Consider the following 25,115-nt stretch of genomic DNA (forward strand, 5'->3'; position numbering starts at 1 on the left):
GTCATGTTTTCATTTATTGTCGGCCAGTGTAAATTATGTAAGCCTATTGTTGAGTATTATTTGAAATAGACTATCGATGTTCTTCTAAAACGTGTGTAAAAACCATAAAAGCCGACCCCCGCCCAAAAATGGTCTAGAAGAAATGTAGGCTATGCTTCCTTTACTACCCCGCAGAGACCTTGGGCCGTGACGTTGCGATTACCCAAACTTTCAGAAAGTTCTTCAGGAGAAACCACGGAACTGTTGACTTTTTATCCCGCAACTTGTCGTCGAAATGAGAATATATTTATCACGCTGTACAGAATCTTTAGGAGTGCTCTTGTTAATCTGTGTAATAGTGTTTGTGAACAACTGCGACTGTGTGACTGAAGACGATGTGGTGTTGGAGAAAAAAGATCTTTCCGAACTCTACAGTAAGTTCAGCTCAGACTGCATCGAACACCAACATGTGTCCACTAGTAGCCTACTATCCAGGTTGTTTTTATAGAATTAGAAATGATAGGTCAGTCATGCAAGTCAGGACAAGAAAGTCTACAATAAGAAAAACTCGATTGTTTCACTGTGTATGCAAGTGTGGTATACTGTATGTGTAGGCTACAGCGCTGCGCCGCTGGATGCATGGCGAGATGCGTTGTATTATCCTCGGTTTCGATTATGGAAAAATACAATAAACAATATAAGAAAAGGTAGTTAAATTGTGTAATCTGGACTGGAAGTACTGCAAAATGATTTCGTAATAAGAACACGTTGTCCATATTATGCATGATCAATTAATGAATTGACTCATCATGTGACCATCAGGCTTCTGAATCAGATTGGACAAGTCAGAGAGAATAAAACATCAACATTGATGCTGTTATGGGTAGAGGGACGGACAGATTCGGGTCAGGTAAAGGTAATCATAGATAGACTGTTTGCACAGTATAGCAACTGTAGGTTTCCCTGGTGTAAACAGGAAATAGCTCAAATTGGGTCATGAAATTATGCAAAAAAAAGGAATGACAGGAGGACACACACCCACATTTTTATTTTAATTGAACCTTTTATTTAACTAGACTCACATACACACACACACAGAGAGAGAGAAACAGGCTCAGACATGTTGTTTGATTGGGTCTCCAGTCTCATTGACTTTTAAATGTTTATCGGATATGACAGTCGAGGCTAGTAGTAATGTTGTTATAGTAATATTATTATGCATATGACTAATAATACATTTTAGCAGCCTATAAACATTCACGCTTGTTTCAGACATGTGTATAGGAGAATGATATGGACGGGCCCTGAACGTTAAACAGTTCGGAACAGTTTCGGCTGTTCGTGCACACAAAACATTTACTCGAGGCAAGCCGAAGTTCGGAGCCGAAGTCTACGCCTCTTCATCGGTCAATGTGCAGCAGTAGGGATTCTTCAATAAAGTGTTTGTTGCCATTAAACAATAGATTACTCGTATTCGTGCCATTTTTTTACTTGAATACTGCACCAAACAACTTAGTTCGCAACTAAGATCTCGGCAAAAACGTCAAAATTAACGACAGATATCTTGACTGTTTTGAGGAAGTGTTTACTGGCTACGGCTACAAGATGGACAAACAGTACTTTTTCTCGTTTTTCAAGCAAAGGTCTTTGAAGAGAGTATGCGAGCACACGTTCGGTCCAGCAGAACCGAAGCATATGGAAGCCTTAAGACAGGTCATTTTAGTGCACAAACACCAATATTAGTGTCGTAGAGAGAGCATAGTAGAGTGTACAGTAGAATATGCTATTATTCTTCACCACTACCCTACATTTTCATCCATCAATCCCTCTATTCCCAGACAAGGGTCTGTTCATCTTGGAGAGTACCCAGTTGAAGCGCTGCATCTCCTCTAACCTGGTCCTGGAGAGCTGTGAGAGGCCCACCCGCCGTATGCTGTGGAAGTGGGTGTCTCGCCACCGCCTCTTCAATCTGGGTAGCAGCCTCTGTCTGGGCCTGAACATCAGCGACTCCACCCAGCCCCTGGGCACCTTCGAGTGTGACTCACCCCTCCGGACCCTGTGGTGGAGGTGCAATGGGAATACGTTGTACGGGGCATCCCAGCTGAAGCTGTCTGTGGCTGGACGCCTGGTGGTGGTCAAGAGGGCCAGTTATCATCAGTGGAGGAGGTATTCTACCCCGGGGGAGGGGCCATGTGCCTATCCTTATGAGGGTAAGTAGTAAACATTAGTGATGCGCGGGTCAGCTGTTTGTTCACCTGCACCCGTCCGCAATTGATAACAACCCATTCGTAACCACCCGACCCTAACCCGCAATATTGAAAATGCGCTGTACAGTCAGAGAAGGTGGAACGATTTTTTTGATGGGCCTTTTTAGATAGGCATATGTTACTGCTTATAATTTCCTTCAATTTTGGTAGACTATTTGTCAGTCAACGAACTTGTCTGTAATTAGATACGTGCAGCTTCTCTTCTTTCATTGTAGTTGTAGTTGACATCGATAAAGTTTGTTTTCTCTGTTCTCTTTCGTTCCTGCTTCTCTTGGACAGCAAAGACATTTAGGGACCGGGGAGGTAATGCAATTTGCAGAATTTCTAAATTAAATCAGTTTGACCGGTTTTAAGAAAATGAAAAGCTGTTAAAATGACCTAACATGTTTTTGATAAGATTTCAGTTAGTTTTGGATGCATATTCTATGTGGTTGAAATACTATCAGCTTTCATTATGCTGATAAAGATAGCACCTTTACAGACGGTTCCTAACCACACATTCATTCTCTCAAGATGCTGAATGAAATAAATCATATTTCTCCACTCCTGTTTACATTTGGTGTTAGGGCTGAGAATTGCCAGGGACCTCACAATACGCTATTATCAAATCAAATCCAATTTTACTTGGCACCTGCACCGAATACAACAGGTGTACGCGTTACCGTGAAATGCTTACTTACAAGCCCTTAACCAACAATATTGCATGACACTAAACCCACCCGCCCTGCGCATATAACCGCAGGGGGCTGCGGGTTATGAGTCAACCCGCGCATCACTAGCATACCTAGTATATTATAGTAGTGACATGTACTGACTGACCTCTTTCTACACAGACAGTTTCATTGAGACACAGTTGGTTTGATATTAATGAAGCCATGCAAATGCCAATCATCACTTACATAAGAAAGCGAACAGACTGGCTCACTATATGACCGTGAAAATGAGCCCAAAGAAGGGGCTAATGACAATGTCTTTCTCTGTAGAGATCCACACGCTGTTGGGTAATGCCCACGGCATGCCTTGTGCCCTGCCGTTCAAATACAACAACAAGTGGTACTCGGAGTGCACGGCAGAGGGGCGCGAGGACCACCATCGCTGGTGTGCCACCACCAGTCGATACGACCAGGATGAGAAATGGGGCTTCTGTCCCAGTCAAGGTGATGCACACTCATACATATGCATGCGCACACACACACACAACAGTATTGTTGTACAGTGTGGGGTTTGATCGAATTTCTTTGAAACAAAATAACCATGATAATATTCAAATGTCTGTCTTTGTCTCTGCCTTCAGAGTTGGGCTGCGATACGTTCTGGGACTCGAACCAGGAGAGCCGTGCGTGTTACCAGTTCAACCTGTACACCATCCTGACGTGGAGCCAGGCCTACTCCTCCTGCCTGGCCCAGGGAGGAAGTCTACTCAGCATCACTGACCTCACTGAACAGATGTACATCAGAGGTAGGACAACTCGTCTCTTGAACTATTTTATCACTGTATTTAATAGTTCTATTTGAAAAATGTAAAACTGTATTTGAACTTTTAGTCAGGAAAGGAGAGAAGGTGGGTGGTTTGGTCTGAGCTACACATACTGTATAAACTATAAACTCTTGGGTGCGGTATTATGCCTTGAAACGGACTTGTGTTCATAGTTTTGCTTATTCAGGTTGGAGAAAGGACAAGACGTTTTGCCCAGAGTTAGTGGTGTTCATGTGTTTGGTTCTGTGTCTTTCAGAGCGGTTGGCTAACGTGGGAGTGATGGTGTGGATCGGACTGAACCACCTGAGTGAGAGAACAGGGTGGCAGTGGTCTGATGGAGCTCCTCTTGCCTTGGTAAACTTCACCTCAGGTAAGAGAGTTGGGCTGCTCTCCAACCTTTTCACTCCCACTCCAAGGCCCAGATTCCTTCTTTAAGATGTGAATGAACAGCATTGGCGTTAGTAATAATATGTAATAGCTTCATGTAGCCCTCTGAAGTGGAGTTTCTGGCCGTTCTGGCCAGTCCATTTGGATCTCAGCGGTGTTTACCAAGAAGTTCCTGCTGGAGGCTCCCGGGTGGCGCAGTGGTCTAAGGCATCGCTGTGCCACCAGAGAATCTGGGTTCGAGCCCAGGCTCTGTCGCAGCCGGCCGTGACCGGTAGGCCCATGGGGTGGTGCACAATTGGCCCAGCGTCCTCCGGGTTGGGGAGGGTTTGGCTGGCAGGGATATCCTTGTATCATCGCGCACTAGCGACTCCTGTGGCGGCCCGGGCGTAGTGCACGCTGACCAGGTCGCCAGGTGTACGGTGTTTCCTCTGACACATTGGTGTGGCTGGCTTCTGGGTTAAGTGAGCATTGTGTCAAGAAGCAGTGCTGCTTGGTTGGGTTGGGTTTCGGAGGATGCATGGCTCTTGACCTTCGCCTCTCCCGAGTCCATACAGGAGTTGCAGTGATGAGACAAGACTGTAACTACCAATTGGATACCACGAAATTAGGGGTAAAAAATTAAAAATTAAAATATTTAAAAAAAGAACTTCCTGCTGTAGCAGTGGTGGGAGCCAGAAATGTGTGTTTGAAACTAGGCCAACGTTTCTCCCTTTCTACCTGTAACTCCCCGTAACCCGTGTTGGTCTCTCCCAGGCCTGTCATCCAGCCCTCTGCAGGACAACAGGCAGTGTGGAGTGTATAACTCAGCCTCGGGGGGGCACAAGTGGCAGAGTCTGTCCTGTGAGTCTGCTCTACCCTACATCTGTAAGAAGACCCCCAATGACACCAGGAGAGCTGAGCCTCTAGGTAAGACGTCAGTGGTCCTAAATGTTTCATATTGTGGCCCTAACCTGGTCCGATATCTGTTTGTGCAAAACAGTGTTTGTCATGACAATGAGTGACAGAGAGTTGGCGTGATAGCACAAACAGACTGGCGCTCAGTCTATTGTTGCCTTAGTGCTCAGCAATTGTACTACAATAAATTATTAATAATCTGCACTGTAACGGAAAACTGTCAATTATACGGTAATTTGGGGTATTTTCAACAGTAAAATACTCTGAAATGTTTTACTGCAGCATACTGTAAATGATGGTGCAATGTGTGAAAATGTTGTGGGCGGGGCATAGAATTGCTGTATTTCGAATGGTACTGTAATTCCTACCCACAGAATACGGTACTGTACCTAAACTTTGGAGCGCCAATAACCTTTTGACCACTAGTGGGTGCATGGTATTGTTGTTTCTGGCTAATTAACATATTTTGAGGCGTGCCTTGTAATAGGCTATATTTGTTGCACCTGGAAGTGAGAATGTTGTAGCAGTTTAACTCCTATGTTGTTATAGTGCCCCACAGTAGGGGACAGTAGGGGACAGATACAGTAGGGGACAGATTGGAGTGGCAGCAAGTCTTGAACCTTGTCCTGTTGGTCTGTTTTGCACTGTAGTCGCTGCCGGTTTGGAAGCCTTTGTCAAGGCCTCTAGAAGTGTAAGTGATATAAAACATTTACATGACATTTACATTTAAGTCATTTAGCAGACGCTCTTATCCAGAGCGACTTACAAATTGGTGCATTCACCTTATGATATCCAGTGGAACAACCACTTTACAATAGTACATCTATATCTTTTTGGGGGGGGGGGGGGGGGGGGGGGTTAGAAGGATTACTTTATCCTATCCCAGGTATTCCTTAAAGAGGTGGGGATTCAGGTGTCTCCGGAAGGTGGTGATTGACTCCGCTGTCCTGGCGTCGTGAGGGAGCTTGTTCCACCATTGGGGTGCCAGAGCAGCGAACAGTTTTGACTGTTACAGCCCTGTTATAGCCTAGCGTGGAAGGAGCCGAGGTCAAGAGTTCATGTTCCAGGTGGAACCCAGCTGTTGAGCTGTTAGCTGAAGCTCCTCTCCCATTCCATCCGTAGAATCATTTCTGTCTGGCTCGAGAGCCGTCTGGTGAATTATCCACCTGTAATGTTCCAAAACACCAAATGTAAATTAATATACTGTAATGTGTAAACACTTTACTTAGCAGCCAACCTGCTTGCTAATGTAAAGTACTGTGAAATAGAAACCCCTCCCCTCAATGAAATTCACTAATTCATCCATTCATTCATTCATTAATTAATTCAGATTACTGTAGCATTCACTTTATTTTTACAGTATGTTATTGCACAGTACTTGCTTTGATACCGTATTTATATTTCAGTAGGAGTACTGTTATATGAAGTACAGAATTTGACTTGCCAACGAGTTGCCTGTAAGGTACTGTCAGATTCACAGTAACCCCTTTACATTGTAATTTATAGGAAGTGATTACATGTAAACATTGATAAAATGGTCCGTCTGGCTCTAGGGCCTAGGGAATTATTAATCTGCGTCCCAAATAGCACCCTATTCCCTATATGTGTACTACTTTTGACCTGGGCTCATAGGGTTCTGGTCAAAAGTAGAGCATTATGTAGGCAATAGGGTGCTATTTGGGACTTATGCACAGAGTTTGCTTGTGTTTGGTACTTGAATCAGCTGTCTCTGTCTGGCTCAAGAGGGCTTGGTGAGCAATCCCATTTGTCATATTCTTATACACAGTCTCCAACTAGTACTTGTTAACAGTTCTGAACAGCCCTTTCTAATAGGTCAAACTGCATAACCATGAGCAACATTTGGCTGTTTGTTTTGGTTGATACGCATGACTCAGTTGTTTCTGTCTGGCTCGAGAGCCGTCTGGTGAATTATCCACCTGTAATGTTCCAAAACGATGTTCTCTCCAACAAGAACTGTTGAATGGTACTGAAAAACCTTCCCTAACAGGTCAGCATTTGGGCACAACTCGGTTGGTTTTTCCTGATAGTGTTCTTGTTATTTATTCCAGTTCTAGTAGAAGTCTTGTTATTTATTCCGGTGACAGTAGAAGTTCTGAGTCACTCCAGTGTTGTTTTGAATGATTCTACGGATGGAATGGGAGAGGAGCTTCAGCTAACAGCTCAACAGCTGGGTTCCACCTGGAACGTGAACTCTTGACCTCGGCTCCTTCCACGCTAGGCTATAACAGGGCTGTAACAGAAAACATATGTTGTTTACGATTCAGTAGACATGACACTGGACATTTTTTTAAAAATGGAGAATGTGTGTTCTCATTTCACAAGTTCAAGTAGTACACCTCCATTTGAGAATGTTTCCACCTAGGACCGAACTTCCGTTTACAGCTTTCTTTCATTTCTAATTCTCCAGAGTGATGAACGACACTTGGAAGAGCGGCAATGGGAGATTACTTGTTTGTGTGTATGCATTGATATGTAGGCTACGTGTGCCTTTTAAAAAAAAATGTATATAGTTCTGTCTTTGAGCTGTTCTTGTCTATTGATGTTCTGTATTATGTCATCCTGTATTATGTTTCATGTTTTGTGTGGACCCCAGGAAGAGTAGCTGCTGCTTTTGCAACAGCTAATGGGGATCCTAATAAAATACCAATACCAAATACTTGGACTTTTTCTCTCTTTGCCCCTGAATCTTAGAATGACAGGCGCCAATGTTTTTGTGCTGAATTGGACCGTTATCTCTCGTCTCTCTTCCTCTCCGTCACCCGCCCCCAGATAACTGGCAGTACTACCGCACGGTGTGTTCCGAGGGCTGGCTGGCCCACAACCGTTACTGCTACAAAGCCCTGGCAGAGGCTGAGGCAGGGAGCTGGGAGGACTCCTCCGCTGCCTGTAACTCCGTAGGGGCCAACCTCACCAGCCTACACTCTCTATCTGAGGTAGAGCTGCTGCTGGGCCTGCTGGCTAACGGTGAGCCTGGATCTGGGGTTCTGTAGTCTAGTATGGATGTTAGTTACTTTATGTGGTGGATGGTGGTGTTCTATGTTCTGGGATAGTGTGGACATCATAAAGGATCATGGGAGGGTATTGTCTTTCCCGGTAGTTGTTTTTGAAATGTTGACAAAACAACTAAGTATGTTGTGTATGTGTGTATATTTATGTGTATGTGTGTACTGTAGTCTCAGGGTCTGGCTCAGAGGTGTGGATCGGCCTGATAAAGAAGCTATCGTCCTCAGCTGTAGAGTGGTCTGACGGCTCCCCAGTCGACCTCACTCTCTGGCATGTGCACCATCCTACCCATAGCAACAGCCAGCTCTGTGCCAAGACGGACGTAAAGGTACAGCCAACTGAATCCTTTTCACTGATGACTACAGTCTGTGGTTGGCTCATCGTCTTTATTTGAATGAATATAGTAAATTACTCAAATGTGTGTGTGTGTGTTCGTCCTAGGAAGGGAACTGGCTGTTGGCACCATGCGATGAGAAGCTCCCTGCAGTGTGTAGGAGAGCAGGACTACTACCCCTACACCCCACTGGAACATGGGACGAGGGCTGTCCTGAGGTAGACACACACACACACACACACACACACACACACACACACACACACACACACACACACACACACACACACACACACACACCCAGATGATCTAATAAGAAACCCTACAACTTATCATCGTTGCATACGTCCTAGCCCTGAGCAGAAGAATGCTATAGCTGCCATATCCACGGAAGGTGAAATTGAAATTCAACATAGCGCTCTTATCATTCTTAACTCAACTGTTTCCAGAAGAACTTATTTCATGGCACCATGCATTGTTGATTCCATACAACCTTTGTCAGACGGCGGTTCTGTGGAGTGGAAAGTGCTGACGTTGAGCAGTGTGGTCAGAATAGTGCCGTTCTACATACCCAGGCATTACCGTTACAGTGAAAAGATCCTGGTTGGGTTCAGATCCCGGGTTAGGGCGAGTCTGCTCTGCATTCAGTACAATGAGCTGATTCAACAGCTAGATGACATATTGTCAGACTGTCATGTGGAGCTGTGACCTCTGTTTACGAGGACATGAGCGGATTGACTCATAAGGGCCGTTTCACTGTTTCACCATGTCCTAAAACGGACAGGAAATAGCCCTGGAGGAGCAGTATCAATGGACACAAAAATAATGTGGGACTTCACAGAATAAAGACTTTTTTCAGTGACTGTATTGGGTTGTTTTCAGGCCGTGTTGTTTAATTCACACAGTCACCCCTAGCTGTGTTGATTGATAATGGCCTCAGTTGGAAAGGGATTTGACAACATGCAGAGAGAATCTCCTTCGCGGAGGAACTAGTGGACATTCCTTCCTCACGCACATGTCGGCAAGTGTTGGCTGCCGTTGGTCATCAAGTGTGTATGGCGATGTGGGAGTGAAACGTAGGACACTCGTCAAAACACCACTACTTCCTGTCCCTAAGACACTTCCCAAAAGTCCCCCTCAAGCCCCCTCCCGTCCTAACAGATGGGCCCAGTCATAGCCCTAACCCCCCCACCGCCCCGTTCCCCTAACCCCAATCCTCCACGTGTGTTTGCTTGTATTAGCCACTGCCGTCTACTGCTAATTCCAAACTATGCGGCTCTTACTGCCAGAATGTTTGGAGTGTAACACAATCCAGTCAGCTTGGCCGGCTCTCCTGAGCTTGTTGCTATTCTTGTACACTGGCCCAAACTCTTTTCAGGTGTCTGTGTGGAGTAATGTGTGAGTCTGGCTCCCACCTCAAGTCTACCTCCTCCAGTATATTCAGCACATTGTCTCGGCTGTTCTCACTCTTGCATGGTGTCTGCAGTAGAAACATTCAAGCATATAATGTTTATTTTTATTTTTATTCATTTAATCTAACTGAGATACAGGTGTAGGATCTTAATTTGATCACTCGTTTTTGTCCCTTCAAATGTACCTGCACAGCAGGAAATGCAAACTTGTAGTGTGTTTGAGGGTTAAAAAAGGTTTCTGAAGTTCGTAATTTCCACTTTAATTTCAGACTTTACTTGCCTTAACAAATGGATGGATCAACCCCTACAAACAATGTCTATTGATTATAATCCACATAATAATTCACATTTCCTGCTGCTGTGCATGATTATTTTCCTACTGTAGCAATCCGGCTCAAATTAACATCCTACATCTGTATGTCTTCCCGGCAGGATTGGAAGCGGAAGGGCCACTCTTGCTACATGGTGACGAGCCATGAGCAGAGCTATGAAGACGCTGTCAAGGGTTACTACTGCAAGGCTCCTCTGGTCACAGTGGAAAACAGGTCTGATTTCTGACTCAGACTTCTCATCTTAATCATTTATTACACACTGCACCACAAATGGGAACTCCCATATTTCATAGTGACAAGAATACATTGTTATGAATGATTGTTGATTTCTCTCCATGGCAGGTTTGAGCAGGCCTTTCTGAACAGCCTGGTAAATGAGATGGGAACCAACGGTAGTGTATATTACTGGACGGCCCTACAGGACCAGGGTAACCATGGAGAGTACAGCTGGCTGGGGGGACACAACGGATCCACCCTCCCTCTGCTCTATACAAACTGGAACAGGCATCAGCCAGGTAGGGAAGGGAGACGTGGTGGTGTGGGCTGAGCAGAGAAACAAATCTGACCTTGGATCAGTGGACAGAGACAAACTTCAACCTACTCGATGTCAATCAACAATAGTCTCCCTGGTAAACACTACTGTTTTGTCGTAGTGGATCGAGGGATTTATGAGAACTAGGATGTTGCCTCTATTCGCACTCCACTGTCAACAGTCTTCCCTCTCTTCCCCGCTGGCATGTTGTCTCGATCACACAGACCAGCTCCACTTAGACAACAATAGTGCTGAGACAGAACAGACAGACAGACAGACAGAACAGACAGACAGAACAGACAGACAGAACAGACAGACAGAACAGACAGACAGACAGACAGACAGACAGACAGACAGACAGACAGACAGACAGACAGACAGACAGACAGACAGACAGACAGACAGACAGACAGACAGACAGACAGACAGACAGACAGACAGACAGACAGACAGACAGACAGACAGACAGACAGACAGACAGACAGACAGACAGACAGAGTTGTGGGTTAGTTTAGCCCCAGGTGGACTTGTCTGCTGTCTACTGTCCTTCATTCACCCCCCCTTCACTTCACTTCACACCGCGGCCAAGTCCCAAATGGCACCCTATTCCCTATGTAGTACTCTACTTTAGTAGTGCACTATGAAGGGAATAGCCGAATTAGAGTGCCGTTTGGGATGCTGCCTATGATTAATGAGTTGAAGTGTAATTTAGGTTTGACAATCTCAGCTTCCTTCAGTCAGTGTGAGAGCATCATTAATCATGCTGTTGCTATGGTGAAATGGCAGCACGACTTTGAAGTAGAATTCCCATCATTTAGTTAATTAAATACTGTGGTGCCAACACTCTAACCAATGCATGCTTAGATTGGCATTGTGGATCTGTTTCTCACAGCTCAGTCTCTTTCTCTCTTTCTTTCTTTCTTTCTTTCTCTCTTTCTTTCTTTCTTTCTTTCTTTCTTTCTTTCTCTCTTTCTCTCTTTCTTTCTTTCTTTCTTTCTTTCTTTCTTTCTTTCTTTCTTTCTTTCTTTCTTTCTTTCTTTCTTTCTTTCTTTCTTTCTTTCTTTCTTTCTTTCTTTCTTTCTTTCTTTCTTTCTTTCTTTCTTTCTTTCTTTCTTTCTTTCTTTCTTTCTTTCTTTCTTTCTTTCTCTCTCTCTCTCTCTCTCTCTCTCTCTCTCTCTCTCTCTCTCTCTCTCTCTCTCTCTCTCTCTCTCTCCTCCGCTCTCTAGTCAGTGCAGGTGGCTGTGTGGCTATGACAGGCGGCCAGGCCTTGGGTCACTGGGAAGTGAAGGACTGCAAATCCCAGAAGGCCTTGTCAGTGTGTAAACAGAGCATCAGTGGTTACCAGGAGGTCCTGTTCCCCACAGTCCATATTGACGCTTACGCCCCCTGTCCTCCAGGCTGGGAATCACACTCCGGCCTGCTCCACTGTTACAAGGTCATCTGCCTTTCCTTCTCTTCTCCCCTCTCCATTCTATCTCTTCTCCTATATCTATTTTCCTATATTTCTCCTGTCTTCCTCAGTTATTAACTTGTTGTGAAAAGCAATTCTTATGCCTCCACTGTGAGAGAGTATGACATGATCACTCTAATTCTGTAAATAATAGAGGTTGCCCCATTAGCTGTCACTTGAAAACCAACGCAGATAAGGAGATGCTGTAGTCTAGGCGACGGAGTGCCATTGTTGACTGTGGTCCTCAGGCGTTCCACAGTGAGAAGGTCCTGATGAAGCGGTCGTGGGAAGACGCTGACTTCTTCTGCCAGGCTCTAGGAGCTCAGCTGGCCAGCTTCCACCACTACAAGGAGCAGGTCTTTGTCAAAGGACTCCTCCACTCCATGTTTGATGGGTTAGTTAGTGTGCTTCACAGCCTACACCCCTGTTTTCCCCTTTTTATAATACTGTGTTGTCCCAGGGAATCAAGCACACACATTTTCTTCAGGAAATACCTGTACCTTTTCTAGTTTTACCTGTGATTGTAGATTTACTCCTATTCATTATGTCATCTATCCCCTCTCTGTCTGTCTGTCTGTCTGTCTGTCTGTCTGTCTGTCTGTCTGTCTGTCTGTCTGTCTGTCTGTCTGTCTGTCTGTCTGTCTGTCTGTCTGTCTGTCTGTCTGTCTGTCTGTCTGTTTCTCTCTCTCTGTCTCGCTCTCCTCTACTCCTCTTCCTGTTTTTCAGAACAGAGGGTCGTTGGTTCTGGGTGGGCTTGAATAAGAGAGACCCCCAGTCAGCAGGAGCCTGGGAGTGGTCTGATGGGACCCCCGCGGTGTCCTCCTTCATAGAGGATAAGAACGAGGAGGATGACAGACATAGCTGTGCCGTGTACAGTGACCTGACCAACACCCTCCTGCCACAGCCCTGCGACACCAAGCACGAGTGGATCTGCAAGGTTCCCAGAGGTAATCATTCTTTTCAGAACTAATGGATTGGATTAATGTAAAGCCTTTCTGCCTACAGTACATCTCTTACAGGAAAAAACACATGTTTTCATGTGATCTCATGTGAAGTTAATGTGACAACGTGTGCATTTCATGTGAATCCATGTGGTTTTTCTGTAAGGGATAGTAAGGGGGGAAACTCACCTCTTCCACCATCAACGGCACTGTATATACAGTAAAGGGAAAGGGGGATACCTGGTCAGTTGTACAAGTGAATCCGTTCAACTGAAATGTTTCTTCCGCATTTAACCCAAATTGAACCTTTATTTAACTAGGCAAGTCAGAGAGGTGTGGGGCTGCCTTTATCGAGTATGGAACGTTTGAAATCTCAAAGTTGCTTATTGATTTATCCTTATAGATTTTAAAGGTTTATCGCTAAGAATATCTGTCTTATCTGTCTCGTAGGTATGGAGCTCAACAAACCATACTGGTATAATGACCGTAAGTAAATGTAGTCATTTTTTATGTATTTTGTCATATTTAACATTTTTGACGTTTTTTTATTGAGTTGTTTTTCATTTATTTATATGCTTATTTGTGCTATCAATTGCAGTTGTAACTCTGAGAGGGACTGTGTGATTGTGACTGTGTAACCTTCCTCTGTCCTGTAGAGAACGAGCCCTGGGTGTTCTACAGAGGAGCAGAGTATCTGCTGGCCAAGCAGCCTTTTCCCTGGGAGGATGTTAACCTGGCCTGTATGATGATGGGCGCCCACTTGCTGTCTGTCCACTCTAAAGAGGAGCTCCGATTCATCAGAGAGCGCATGGGGAAGGTCTGTACACACACACACACACTAACACACGGGCCGACACACGCGCTAACGCACACAGTCAGACGCACGTGCCGACAGTCGCGCTCACGGGCCAACACAAGTGAACACACACTAACGCACACACATTCAGACACACACACACACGCACACACACATGCCGACACAGTCATGCACACACTTACACACACACACGAGCCGGCACGAGTTCACACACACTAGCCGACAGGTTCACACGCGAACGCCCTCATTCCCACACGCGGCCGTACATTCACAGTTCACACACAAGTGCCCTCCCTCACTCTCTCTCTTACACACACGTACAAACACACACGCCGACACGTTCGCACATTCGTGCCCTCGCATACAGGAGTAAAATAAAGGGCCTTGTTTCACTGCAGCACAGCGTCTTGGATCAGACTGAAGGGCCCTCTGGTGGAGAGGCTTTTGAAGGCTGTAAAAAGGACAGAGCTGTGGATAAAACAGCAGAGGCTGGGGCCAAGGCCGAGGAGAGGGGTTGAACGGGCTCTCGTGGCATGAAAGAGGCTGAATGGCTGATCCTTCACTGGAGCGAGGATGGTAAAAGGCCTTGAATGAGTGAGCTAAGCATTCCTTTTCTTCTCTTGGTTCTCTCAGCTCTCTTTGGGGTCGACCGACTGGTGGATAGGGCTGTCCACGGACCTCGTGAGGGAAGAGTTCAGGTAAGTGTTTTATTTGTTTGTTTATGGAATGCTGTATTTTACCTAACACTCAATGAATTATGCTGTTTCTTTAGTGTGAGGGGGTGTAATAGGATTGTGTGTTTGTTTGTGTGTTTGTGTGTGTGTGTGTGTGTGTCTGTGTCTGTGTGTGTGTGTGCAGTTGGAGTGATGAGTCCGCTGTGGATTATCAGAATTGGGCAGAAGGAAGTTCCCATGATGCCCCAGTGAAACATAAACAGTGTGTGACCATGTCCTCTATCTCAGGTGAGAACACAGGCACACACACACACACACACACACACACACACACACACACACACACACACACACACACACACACACACACACACCACGACTGACTTCTCTTTGACGTGTTGTGACCAACAGGTCAGTGGTCGGTGGGTGAGTGTGGCGGTCTCCATGCTCACGTATGTAAGCGCCGGACCGTGTCCGTGGTGGAGATTCCCAGAGAGCCTCACTACATCGGAGGCTGTCCAGAGAGATGGCTCTACTTCGGACACAAGGTTCACCTCATCTCGCATCCTTTTATTCATTTCAAAGCCTCTGCATGGGCTTGAATGGAAGTTTGTATAGTTTAGTGCCCATTATTTTATATCCTGATTGTCTAGTCACTTTTACCCCAACCTACATGTACATACTGTATTACCTCAATCACCTCAACTACCTCGTACTCCTGCACAGTGACTCATTACTGGTACTCCTTGTATATGGCCTCGTTATTGTTTTTATTGTGTTACTATTTCCTCTTTTATTTAGCAAATATTTGTCTTACTTTTTAACGCTGAATTGTTGGGAAAGGGCTCGTAGGGAAGTTTACACCTGTTGTATTCGGCGCTTGTGACCAATAACATTTGATTTGATTTGAGTTTCTCTTGTCTATCTGACCATTGTCATGGAGATTCAGTACTGAGAGAGACTTGGTCATTTCTTAAAATAATCATCTTTATTTAATATCGATTAATTATTGCAATAAGGAGGCTGGTCGACCCCCCCCCCCCCCCCCCCAGCCTTGAGTGTTGGACCGAGTAACCTAACCTTAACACAAATGCAGAGTACTATATATAGCTGACACTGACAATGGTCCGTCATGGTTTGTTCAACCCTCCTCATGTAGACCAAGGAGCATCATAAGACACTCTGGGTTCATCCTGTCGTTATCTGCACGTGGGTTGTTGTCTTAACCCCACCCTGGCTTAGGTTCCCAGATGCAAGGATGATTTTGAGACAGTGAGGGATTGTTCTACTCCTAAGCTATCTCTAGTAAAACACGTTCTTGTCTATGTAATGCAGTCTTTAACTCATTTGTCAGCTCAAGCCATCTCTGGTGACCGTACGCCCAGATTAGCTGCAGGGAACTAGAGTGGAGACCATTAAAACACAGACAATAGTAGGACAGAAATGTCTTACTATTAGTTAAATATTCATTTTTAACCATTAATATCAAATAGATAAGTTAAATACGAAATTTCTCTATCACACCGTACAAGGAAAAATCTAGTTGGTGGAACTATACCAAAACCTTGCTAGATTTCTGTCCTGTGTTTTGTGTGTCTTCTGGCAGTGTTTCCTGCTGCACCTTCCCAACAGTTCTGAGGAGGGGAAGAGCTGGAGAGATGCCCAGTCTATCTGCTCCTCTTTCCAAGGCACGCTGGTCGCCATCGAAGACGAGATCGAGCAAGCGTACATCACCATGCTGCTCCAGGGCAGGACAGTGGGCGTTTGGATTGGTCTACGGGATGAGGACACCATGAAATGGACCAATGGGAAACCTGTCAGCTACACCAACTGGTCCCCTGTAGAACCCAAGAACCCTCTGACGGTAAGACCTCCTCAACGGAGATTTGAGGTTAAATGAAACATCTAATATTGTCTTAGTGCTTTGGTGATGTTCTCTGTATAGTGTATTGATTGGGGGGGGGGGGTGCGTGTGTGTGTCTGTGTACCTTTCTGTGTGTGTATGCGTGCATGTGTGTGTGGGCGCCCCTCCTCTGCAGGATGAGTGGCTGAGCGGGCCCCTGGGCGGGGACGATCCTCTGTGCACGGTGCTCTCCAACAGCCACAACTTCCACCTGACAGGGAAGTGGTTTGACGAGAAGTGCACAGAAAGTAGATATGGCTTTGTCTGTCAGAAACCCCAAGGTAGGACTCCCCTCTGTCCTCATGCATTCTGTGTCACGTACTCACCCTCCTTCAGACACATTGGGGCCTATTTTCAGAGCACAGAGCTGAGATATTACCAATCATGTCTGTATTACATCATTAATGAAACTGTTAGAGCTTCCTGTTTTGTGCTCTCAAAATATCACCCCGTTGAGTCAGCTCGCTGAGAGAAATCCTTCAGAAATGGTTGAACATTGAAATGAGTGTTTCTGTTGATTTCGTGACAAATCGACGCCCTTGCTTCCTCATGGAACAATCTCTCTTATCGTTTCCTCTCCCCTTCTCTCTTTCCCTGCAACAGACGCAACTAAACCCCCATCCCACTCCTACCTCCACCCTCTCCCTGACAATATTGAGTACAAGAACCGCAGATACAGGGTTGTCCGTGGCAACATGAGCTGGTACGAGGCGCTGCATATGTGCTTAGAGTCTGAGTCTGAGCTGGTGAGCGTTACCGACCCCTTCCACCAGGCTTTCCTTACTGTCCTTGTCAATAGATTGGCATTCCCCCACTGGATTGGACTGTATAGTCAAGACGTATGTATTATACTATACCGCTGAGTACTGCTACCTGCCTAGGCTGCGTGTGTGCGTGTGCGTGTGAAGATAATGCTCGTTAACAAGCATGTCGAAGTTGGTCTGTGGCATGAATTGACCTTTGATGATGTTAGGAGTGTGTGTAGTAGATTTACGTCACTGCAAGGAAACAGCTAAGAGCACTAGCTAGAGGTCTTTTATAAACAGCATGGCCACAATGAAGTAATGTTGTAAGTATAGAAATGCCTGGAGACCACGTGCATCTGACAGTCTGTTTACTCGGATGTTGTCGCTCTCTCCCTCTCCAGTCCATGTCTTTCTTTCAAAGCATGGGGATTTCATCTTGGCGACTGTTCACAGTATGTTCGCACCATATCATAACCAAATGTATCTGATCTCCTCAAATCAAAAGTAGGCCGACTAAGTCCCATTTTGGGCACTTTCTATTTACATACACGCATTCACATTTCTACAACTCTTATATGAATACAGTGCCTTCGGAAAGTATTCAGACCCCTTCCCTTTTTCCATAATTTGTTATGTTACAGCCTTATTCTAAAATGGATTCAATCATTTTTCCTCATCAATCTACACACAATACCCCATAATGACAAAGCGAAAACAGCTTTTTAGATTTTTTTCTTCACATTTATTAAAAATAAAAAACAGAAATACCGTATTTACATAAGCATTCAGACCCTTTGCTATGAGACTCAAAATTGAGTTCAGGTGCATCCTGTTTCCATTGATCATCCTTGAGATGTTTCTACAACTTGATTGGAGTCCACCTGTGGTAAATTCAATTGATTGGACATGATTTGGAAAGGCACACACCTGTCTATATAAGGTCCCACAGTTGACAGTGCATGTCAGAGCAGAAATCAAGCCATGAGGTAGAAGGAATTGTGTTGAGGCACAGATCTGAGGAAGGACGCCAAAAAATGTCTGCAGCATTGAAGGTCCCCAAGAACACAGTGGCCTCCATCATTCTTAAATGGAAGAAGTTTGGAACCACCAAGACTCTTCCTACAGCTGGGCGACCGGCCAAACTGAGCAATCGAGGGAGAAGGGCCTTGGTCAGGGGGGTGACCAATAACCTTATGGTCACTCTGACAGAGCTCCAGAGTTCCTCTGTGGAGATGGGAGAACCTTCTGGAAGGACAACCATCTCTTCAGCACTGCACCAATTAGGCCTTTATGGTAGAGTGGCTAGACGGAAGCCACTACTTAGTAAAAGGCACATGACTTGGAGTTTGCCAAAAGGCACCTAAACTACTCTGAGACCATGAGAAACTAAATTCTCTGGTCTGATGAAGCCAAGATTGAACTCTTTGGCCTGAATGGCAAGCGTCACATCTGCAGGAAACCTGGCACCATCCCTACGGTGAAGCATGGTGGTGGCAGCATCGTACTGTGGGGATGTTTTTCAGCAGCAGGGACTGGGAGACTAGTCAGGATTGAGGGAAAGATGAATTGAGCAAAGTACAGAGCGATCTCTAAAGAAAACCTGCTCCAGAGCGCTCAGGACTTCAGAGTGGGGGGAAGGTTCACCTTCCAACAGGACAATGACCCTAAGCACACAGCCAAAACAGGCTTCGGGACAAGTCTCTGAATGTCCTTGAGTGACCCAGCCAGAGCCCGGACCCGATTGAACATCTCTGGAATGACCTGAAAATACCTGTGCAGCAACGCTCCCCAACCAACCTGACAGAGCTTGAGAGGATCTGCAGAGAAGAACGGGAGAAACTCCCCAAATACAGATGCGCCAACCATGTAGCATCATTCCCAAGAAGACTTGAGGTTGTAATCGCTGCCAGAGATGCTTCAACAAAGTACTGAGTAATGGGTCTGAATGCTTATGTAAATGTGACATTTCCATTCTTTATTGTGTGTAGATTGATGAAGGGAAAAAACGATTTAATCAACTTTAGAATAAGGCTGTAACATAACAAAATGTGGAAAAAGTCAAGGAGTCTGTATACTTTCTGAATGCGCTGTATGTTTGGTGTTTATGTACCAATATATGTCTTATAGCTGATATCCTGTGACAAACAGAGATATTTGTCACACTGTAACTTATCCCGTTACTGCAGTTGTCCAGAGCTTTCCTCCTGGCCCACAGCCCATGCATAACTATGTGTGCATCCCAAATGACACCCTATTCACTTTATAGTGCACAACTTTTGTCCAAGACCGATAGGGCTCTGGTCAAATGTAGTGCACTATGTAGGGAATAGGGTGCCATTTGGGGCGCATTTCTGTGCTTCACTCAACACAGTATGGGAGTAGTTTTTCTCAACCGCCGGGCCGGCTGGGAGGAATTCTAAGCCACTCACAACATGTGGATCCAAGAATCCCATAGACTCAAGGAATGTCTTACTCGTGAAATATGGAATGAGGACAGGAAAGGAGAGAATTGATTCACAGCGCTCTACACAATGCCAGACACATTGGTATATAAACACCACACTTCCCTCGAGCCGAACCTTTTAACATCACCTGCTGCCCTCTACTCTTTCTGCCCCGTTGCATGGCGTGATCTACAACTCCGTCCTGTCCCTTAGCAACCCGCCTTAGCAACGTAGGCTCACCCTAAGAGTGTGTGTCACCTCCTCCCTGCCTGTGATTGTATGGCCTACAGGATGGGATCAACTACCAGTGGTCTGATGGTAGTGACACGGTCTTTACTCACTGGGATGCGGCCGATGATGAGGATTTCATCCTGGGGGACTGTGTGTACATGGACGTCACCGGGGGCTGGAGGAGGGCTGACTGTGAGATGCCGCTCCAGGGAGCCCTGTGCCATGTCCCGCCACCTAGTGAGTATAGGCTGGGTCCTAGTACATTGTAAAACACTGGCTACTAAAGCTTCCTGTGCCGTTAGTCCCTCCTCAAGAGTTTCAAATGCACAATACTGCTTTTCTAAATGTGCTCCCGTAGAGAGTAATGCGTTCACCAGCTATGAGGTTGTGTGTCCATCGACGTGGGTGAGGTTTGGCGCCAGCTGCTACAACTTTGAGCCCGTGGTCCAGAGACTGACCCTGGAGGAGGCCAGAGAGCACTGCAAACACAAAGGTACAGGAACTCTCGGGCAGATGTTGCCCTCAAGCACAGATTTAGGATCAGGTTCCCCTGCCCAAATTCGAACCTTAACCCATAAGGGGAAATTGCAAAATTGTCCTTCATTCGGCAACTTCATCCTACTGTGGTAAGTCTCCAGTACACCATGGAGTCAATTACAGTCGGTCTCATGCTAGGATGGATCAAGGATTTAATGGATCTCTCTCTATGGGAGTTTCCTTGTGATGACTCCCTGTTGTAATTGTCCAAAATGTTATGTTTGGTGAGAGCTCCCCCTATGGGATCCATGTATTACCTCCATTCTAGTAGCTAATACTGTACTGTAGCTATAGATCTGAGGGTGCAAAACATTCACAGAGAACTGCCTTCTTCATGCTCAGTAATACACATGTAATAATGAAGGTTTGGTGGGGTTTTACCTCTTCCAGCGAACACGTCAGAGGTCCTGACCATACAGACAGAGATGGAAAACAGGTTCGTTCTGGAGCAGCTGTGGTCGTATGGCTTCCCACATCAAACCGTCTGGCTGGGGATGTTCTTCAACACTGACGGTAAGCACATGCTTCCCCAAGTTTCCTCTCTTTTCATCAAAATAAGCAGTCTTTCTGGTTTGGCGTACAATATAAACCAACAGCTGGCAAAAGACAGACAATGTAAGTGCTACGGACAGAACTGGGATAAGACACAGCTTAATAGGGTTAGAAACATAATGAATTTCACATTTTTCAAGTGGTATTTTGATACTATTTATTGACTTAGTGCTTTACCTGCTGAGTTGATAGAAGCACTGTGGGGGGAAAAACACTAATGACCTGGGGCAGAGTTGAAGGGTGGAAGGAGAGGGGTCGAATGGACCAATTCACTACTTCTTTATTAAACATGTTATCTGTTTGTCCGGTCCAATTTAGCGGGCTCCATGGCATGGTTCGATGGTTCTCCTATGGACTACTCCAACTGGAACGTCAAGGCCTCAGACCCCAGCCTGCTGATGGCAGACACCTGTGTGTCCACCAGGGTGTCTGATGGGATGTGGCTCCTCTCTCAGTGCACTGACAGACTGGGCTTTGTCTGCAAAACTAACTCGGGTAGAGTAGAGACATTTTGGCTGCATTTACACAGGCAGCCCAAATCTGATCTATTGCCACTAATTTGTCATTTGACCAATCAAATCAGATATTTTTGCCAATAAATGAAATAAATATCAGAATTGGGCTGCCTGTGTAAACGCAGCCTCTCACTAGCCTCCAACTGCCATTATGACAAAGCTTTTTTTTTTAAATTTTATTTTATTTTATTTTTTAGTCATTTAGCAGACGCTCTTATCCAGAGCGACTTACAGTAGTGAATGCATACATTTCATACAATTTCATACATTTTGTATTTTTTTTTGCTGGGCCCCCGTGGGAATCGAACCCACAACCCTGGCGTTGCAAACACCATGCTCTACCAACTGAGCTACAGGGAAGGCTTTGTGTTATGCGTTTGTACAGTGTACATGTGTGTATTCTATAGATCAGTCAAGTTAAACAGATCGTCTTCTTTGCAGACACGATCCCTGAGGTAGAAGTGGAGCCACTAAATGGTAGGTGTTTAATTGAGGCTATTAACACTTATGCTGTTTTTCTCATGCACATTCTAATAATTTGGCAACTCAAGGTATCTTGGGACCAGCCTCTACCATGACTAACAGAGCCTTCAATGTCCAGTAAACTCACCCCTCTGTGTCTCTTCCAGGGTTGCACCACAGTGTCGTCCCAGCCGCGGTCCTGGTGGCCATGCTGATCTTCGCCGTGCTGGTGGCGGTGCTCTGGCTCGTCTACAAGAGGAACATGACGCGCTTCCGCAGACTGCCGTCCCTGGGAAACGCGTACTACAGACATACTAGTTCCCAGGCCACAGACTCCGATGGAAATGTTCTCATCGCAGACCTGGAAGCGCACTCTGGAGAATAGGGCTGTGTCCAAAATGGCACTCTTTCCCCTATTAGGTGCACTGCTTTGGTCAAAAGTAGCGCACTATATAGGGAATAAGGTGCCTTTTCCAGATGCACTGTAGGACTTATTGGAGACAGAAAAATTGTGATGTTCTCTAAAGTTGGGTAAAGCATGGGAATGGGCCGAACTCTGTATGACTGTGAAGAATGGTATGTCTCTGTGTGGGTCTGACATGGACCACATCAAGGGAACTTAGAGAAGGATGTCAGAGCCCAATTAGCTTTATTCACTTTAATCCACAGGAGGCTGCTGAGGGGAGGACAGCTCATAATAATGGCTGGAACGGAGCAAATGGAATGGCATCAGACGTCTGGAAACCATGTGTTTGATGTATTTGATTCCATTCAACTACAGTCATTATCACGAGCCCGTTCTCCCCAGTTAAGGTGCCACCAACCTCCCGTGCTTTATACAAGTAGTTGATGAATCAGGGACCAATTGTGTGGCTGAGAGTGAGGGAGTGCATCTTCGTGTGAAGTAAGTTTTGTCTACAAACGACTAGAGCTGTTATCCCAAGTACTTTGACATTCTAATGTAGGCATTTGAAAATGGATAGATATTCTTTGCACTGTAAGGTTGCTTTGTTATTATGGTACAATGCCAACTGCTTCCACTAATGCTGGTACCCACTATATTTGTGAGTACAAGTCTTTCACGCAGTGAAGACAATTTTTCTGTAATGCCTTGTACAGGACCAAAACAATTTTCTTGTTTAAGATAACAATGGCCGTGATTCAGTTGTTCTATACAGCAAAGACAAAGTCATGCTTTTGCAATACATTCGGAAGTCATCTTCTATGTATTTTATTCATGAACAGAAATAAGACCCCAAATCAATTCCAAGTTATGTTTTTTTTTTTTAATCTAACGTGTCATTAAAGTACAGTGTTTCTTTGTTACCACTTTATTGCACCAAACTCCATCAATACAACACAGAAAGATGATGTTGTTGTTGTTTATTGCATATTTCCCTACACACAGAAGACACACTCACACCCTCACAGTATTTTTGAAAGTAGTTTATAAGTACATACATGATATTCATAAGAGCAAGGTGAAGAAAAAATTAAGAGAAAAATGCAGGCATTTATTTCAGTTTTATTATTTATCATGACGAGAAAAATATTTGTCATTCACTTCCATTTTGTTCATTTGGTCCACACATCTGTCAAAATGTAGGAGTAAAGAAGCTTTTATTGATGAAACAAAAATGATGTAACAAAGTACTCTTATGTAAATGGTGGCTCTTTGAGAAATAATCCAGTATTCTAAGCAGACGTGTGTGTGTGTGTTTGTTATGAGGTACAGTCTTTGCTGTGTTACCTGTTGTAGTTGTTGTATGTTGGGTACACAGAGTTATTAGATATGAAATATGTTGATGTATTTTTTTTCTGTTGTGTGGAAAGAAATACATGCAAGAGGATGTCACCGATGCTTGAAAATGTTTACTGTCTCTTGTTGTTTTTTATTGATAATGTTCATAACAAATGCTCTGTGCCTTCAGTGTAAATAAAATGAAGCTGTATCCAAGTTGTGTCTGAATTGTGTCTTGCTGTACCGCGTCTGCTTTGAAATGAGTCATTTGCATTGAGATGCTTTGTGGTGTGGGACTAGGGCAGGGGTGATATCATGTGGAGGTAGGAGACTGAGTAGGATGGACTCGTGGGTCTCTCTCTCTCTCTTTACGTTCCAAATGGCATCCTATTCCCTATTTAGTGCACTACTTTTGAAGAGGACCCATAGGGCTCTGGTCAAAAGTACTGCACTACATAGGGAATATGGTGCCATTGGGGAGAAATCCTTTGTCTGGCAATGGCCTCTACAGGCTGGCCTGACTGTTGTTGGCTGAGAATGCAGGCTTCATGGTTGAGATGATTCACTGCATGATGTTTCACTGCTGTTCTTATTTGCCTGTCTTTGAGAGAATTGACAGTGACTTACGGTGGTTGGAGACGCAGCGTCAACATACTTGTATTTATTTATCAGTGTATTTTGTCGTTGACGCAGCATAATACATATGTACTGTGAATGGTGTATTATGTTGAAAAATAACATCAATAAAGTTGTCACTTTCAGTTCGCGGACTGGGCGTGGTCTGTGATGCGTAGTCGACTGTTGGCGAATCACAAGCGCGCAATCTTCCATGGGGCAACACGCAGAAACCGTTAACAGCCTAGGAAGGGGGTAGAGGTTAGTCAACCAGCTGTCAGTCAACAATTGTGAAGTAGGCTCGTGCTACTTTGAAACGCAGAATTGGGTATGCGCAAACTGTAGGCTGGCTACTGGAGACGTATGAATCCGAATAGAGAATCCGTGGTATTATAACCATGGATAAAATGACACTTCAAGCAACAGTTTACCTATGTTTTTTCTTATTCTTTTGGGATAAAACTATTTGTTTTGGAAGTTGCGCGTCAACTACATATTCCGGTAAGTAAGGTGCTTTCCATCCCTAGGCAAGCCCGCCCCATAACTGGATAAATTCGTTGAAAGATTATCGCGTTTCCATAGACTCAACAGCTACTTGGAGAGTCGGTGGTAACCTATTATTGTTTTGAATGGGGGGGTTAGGCTCAATAATGGGACGTCAAGCCCCTTTGTTCAATTTCAAAAGCAGAAAGCAACGTACGTTTGCCGTATAATCAACTTGTTTTTTTTTAAGCCATATGTGGACTTTGGTTTATTTGCGTTTATGGCCCATCAAATTCCTCATCTGCTTTCGAAATGCGTAATGACCATTTTATAAAGTATATCAATCAGGATTAAAACAATGACGTC

At 44.9% G+C, this 25,115-nt stretch overlaps 2 protein-coding genes across 3 annotated transcripts in view; both read left to right on the top strand.

The window, feature by feature from the left end:
* Positions 1 to 36: 36 nt before the first annotated feature.
* LOC106575164 (secretory phospholipase A2 receptor) lies at positions 37 to 23,867 on the top strand. 2 transcript variants are annotated; one of them, XM_014151420.3, is made up of 28 exons: positions 37 to 413; positions 1,818 to 2,189; positions 3,230 to 3,403; positions 3,541 to 3,705; positions 3,980 to 4,093; positions 4,864 to 5,016; positions 7,795 to 7,989; positions 8,199 to 8,356; positions 8,470 to 8,580; positions 10,207 to 10,319; positions 10,449 to 10,621; positions 11,865 to 12,073; positions 12,337 to 12,482; positions 12,815 to 13,035; positions 13,480 to 13,515; positions 13,686 to 13,846; positions 14,480 to 14,544; positions 14,705 to 14,808; positions 14,932 to 15,068; positions 16,127 to 16,384; positions 16,560 to 16,704; positions 17,027 to 17,262; positions 19,904 to 20,081; positions 20,203 to 20,337; positions 20,772 to 20,894; positions 21,252 to 21,428; positions 21,890 to 21,925; positions 22,078 to 23,867. In XM_014151420.3, exons 1-28 carry the CDS (start codon positions 275 to 277, stop codon positions 22,293 to 22,295), a joined length of 4,452 nt encoding a protein of 1,483 aa, XP_014006895.2. In that variant the 5' UTR covers positions 37 to 274; the 3' UTR covers positions 22,296 to 23,867. The 2 variants fall into 2 exon arrangements, with proteins under 2 accessions (XP_014006895.2, XP_082819553.1); XM_082963427.1 differs by having other exon boundaries at positions 17,027 to 17,169.
* A 610-nt stretch (positions 23,868 to 24,477) lies between these two features.
* The window catches only part of LOC100380704 (lymphocyte antigen 75), a 40,391-nt gene continuing 39,753 nt past the window's right edge, over positions 24,478 to 25,115 (top strand). The window contains exon 1 of the mRNA XM_014151417.3: positions 24,478 to 24,767. Coding sequence (XP_014006892.3) covers positions 24,665 to 24,767 — 103 coding nt within the window. The 5' untranslated portion in view covers positions 24,478 to 24,664. The remainder of the gene's footprint in view (positions 24,768 to 25,115) is intronic.

The sequence above is a fragment of the Salmo salar genome, chromosome 17 (genome assembly GCF_965601325.2).
Source record: "Salmo salar chromosome 17, fSalSal1, whole genome shotgun sequence".
Classification (NCBI taxonomy): Eukaryota; Metazoa; Chordata; class Actinopteri; order Salmoniformes; family Salmonidae; genus Salmo; species Salmo salar.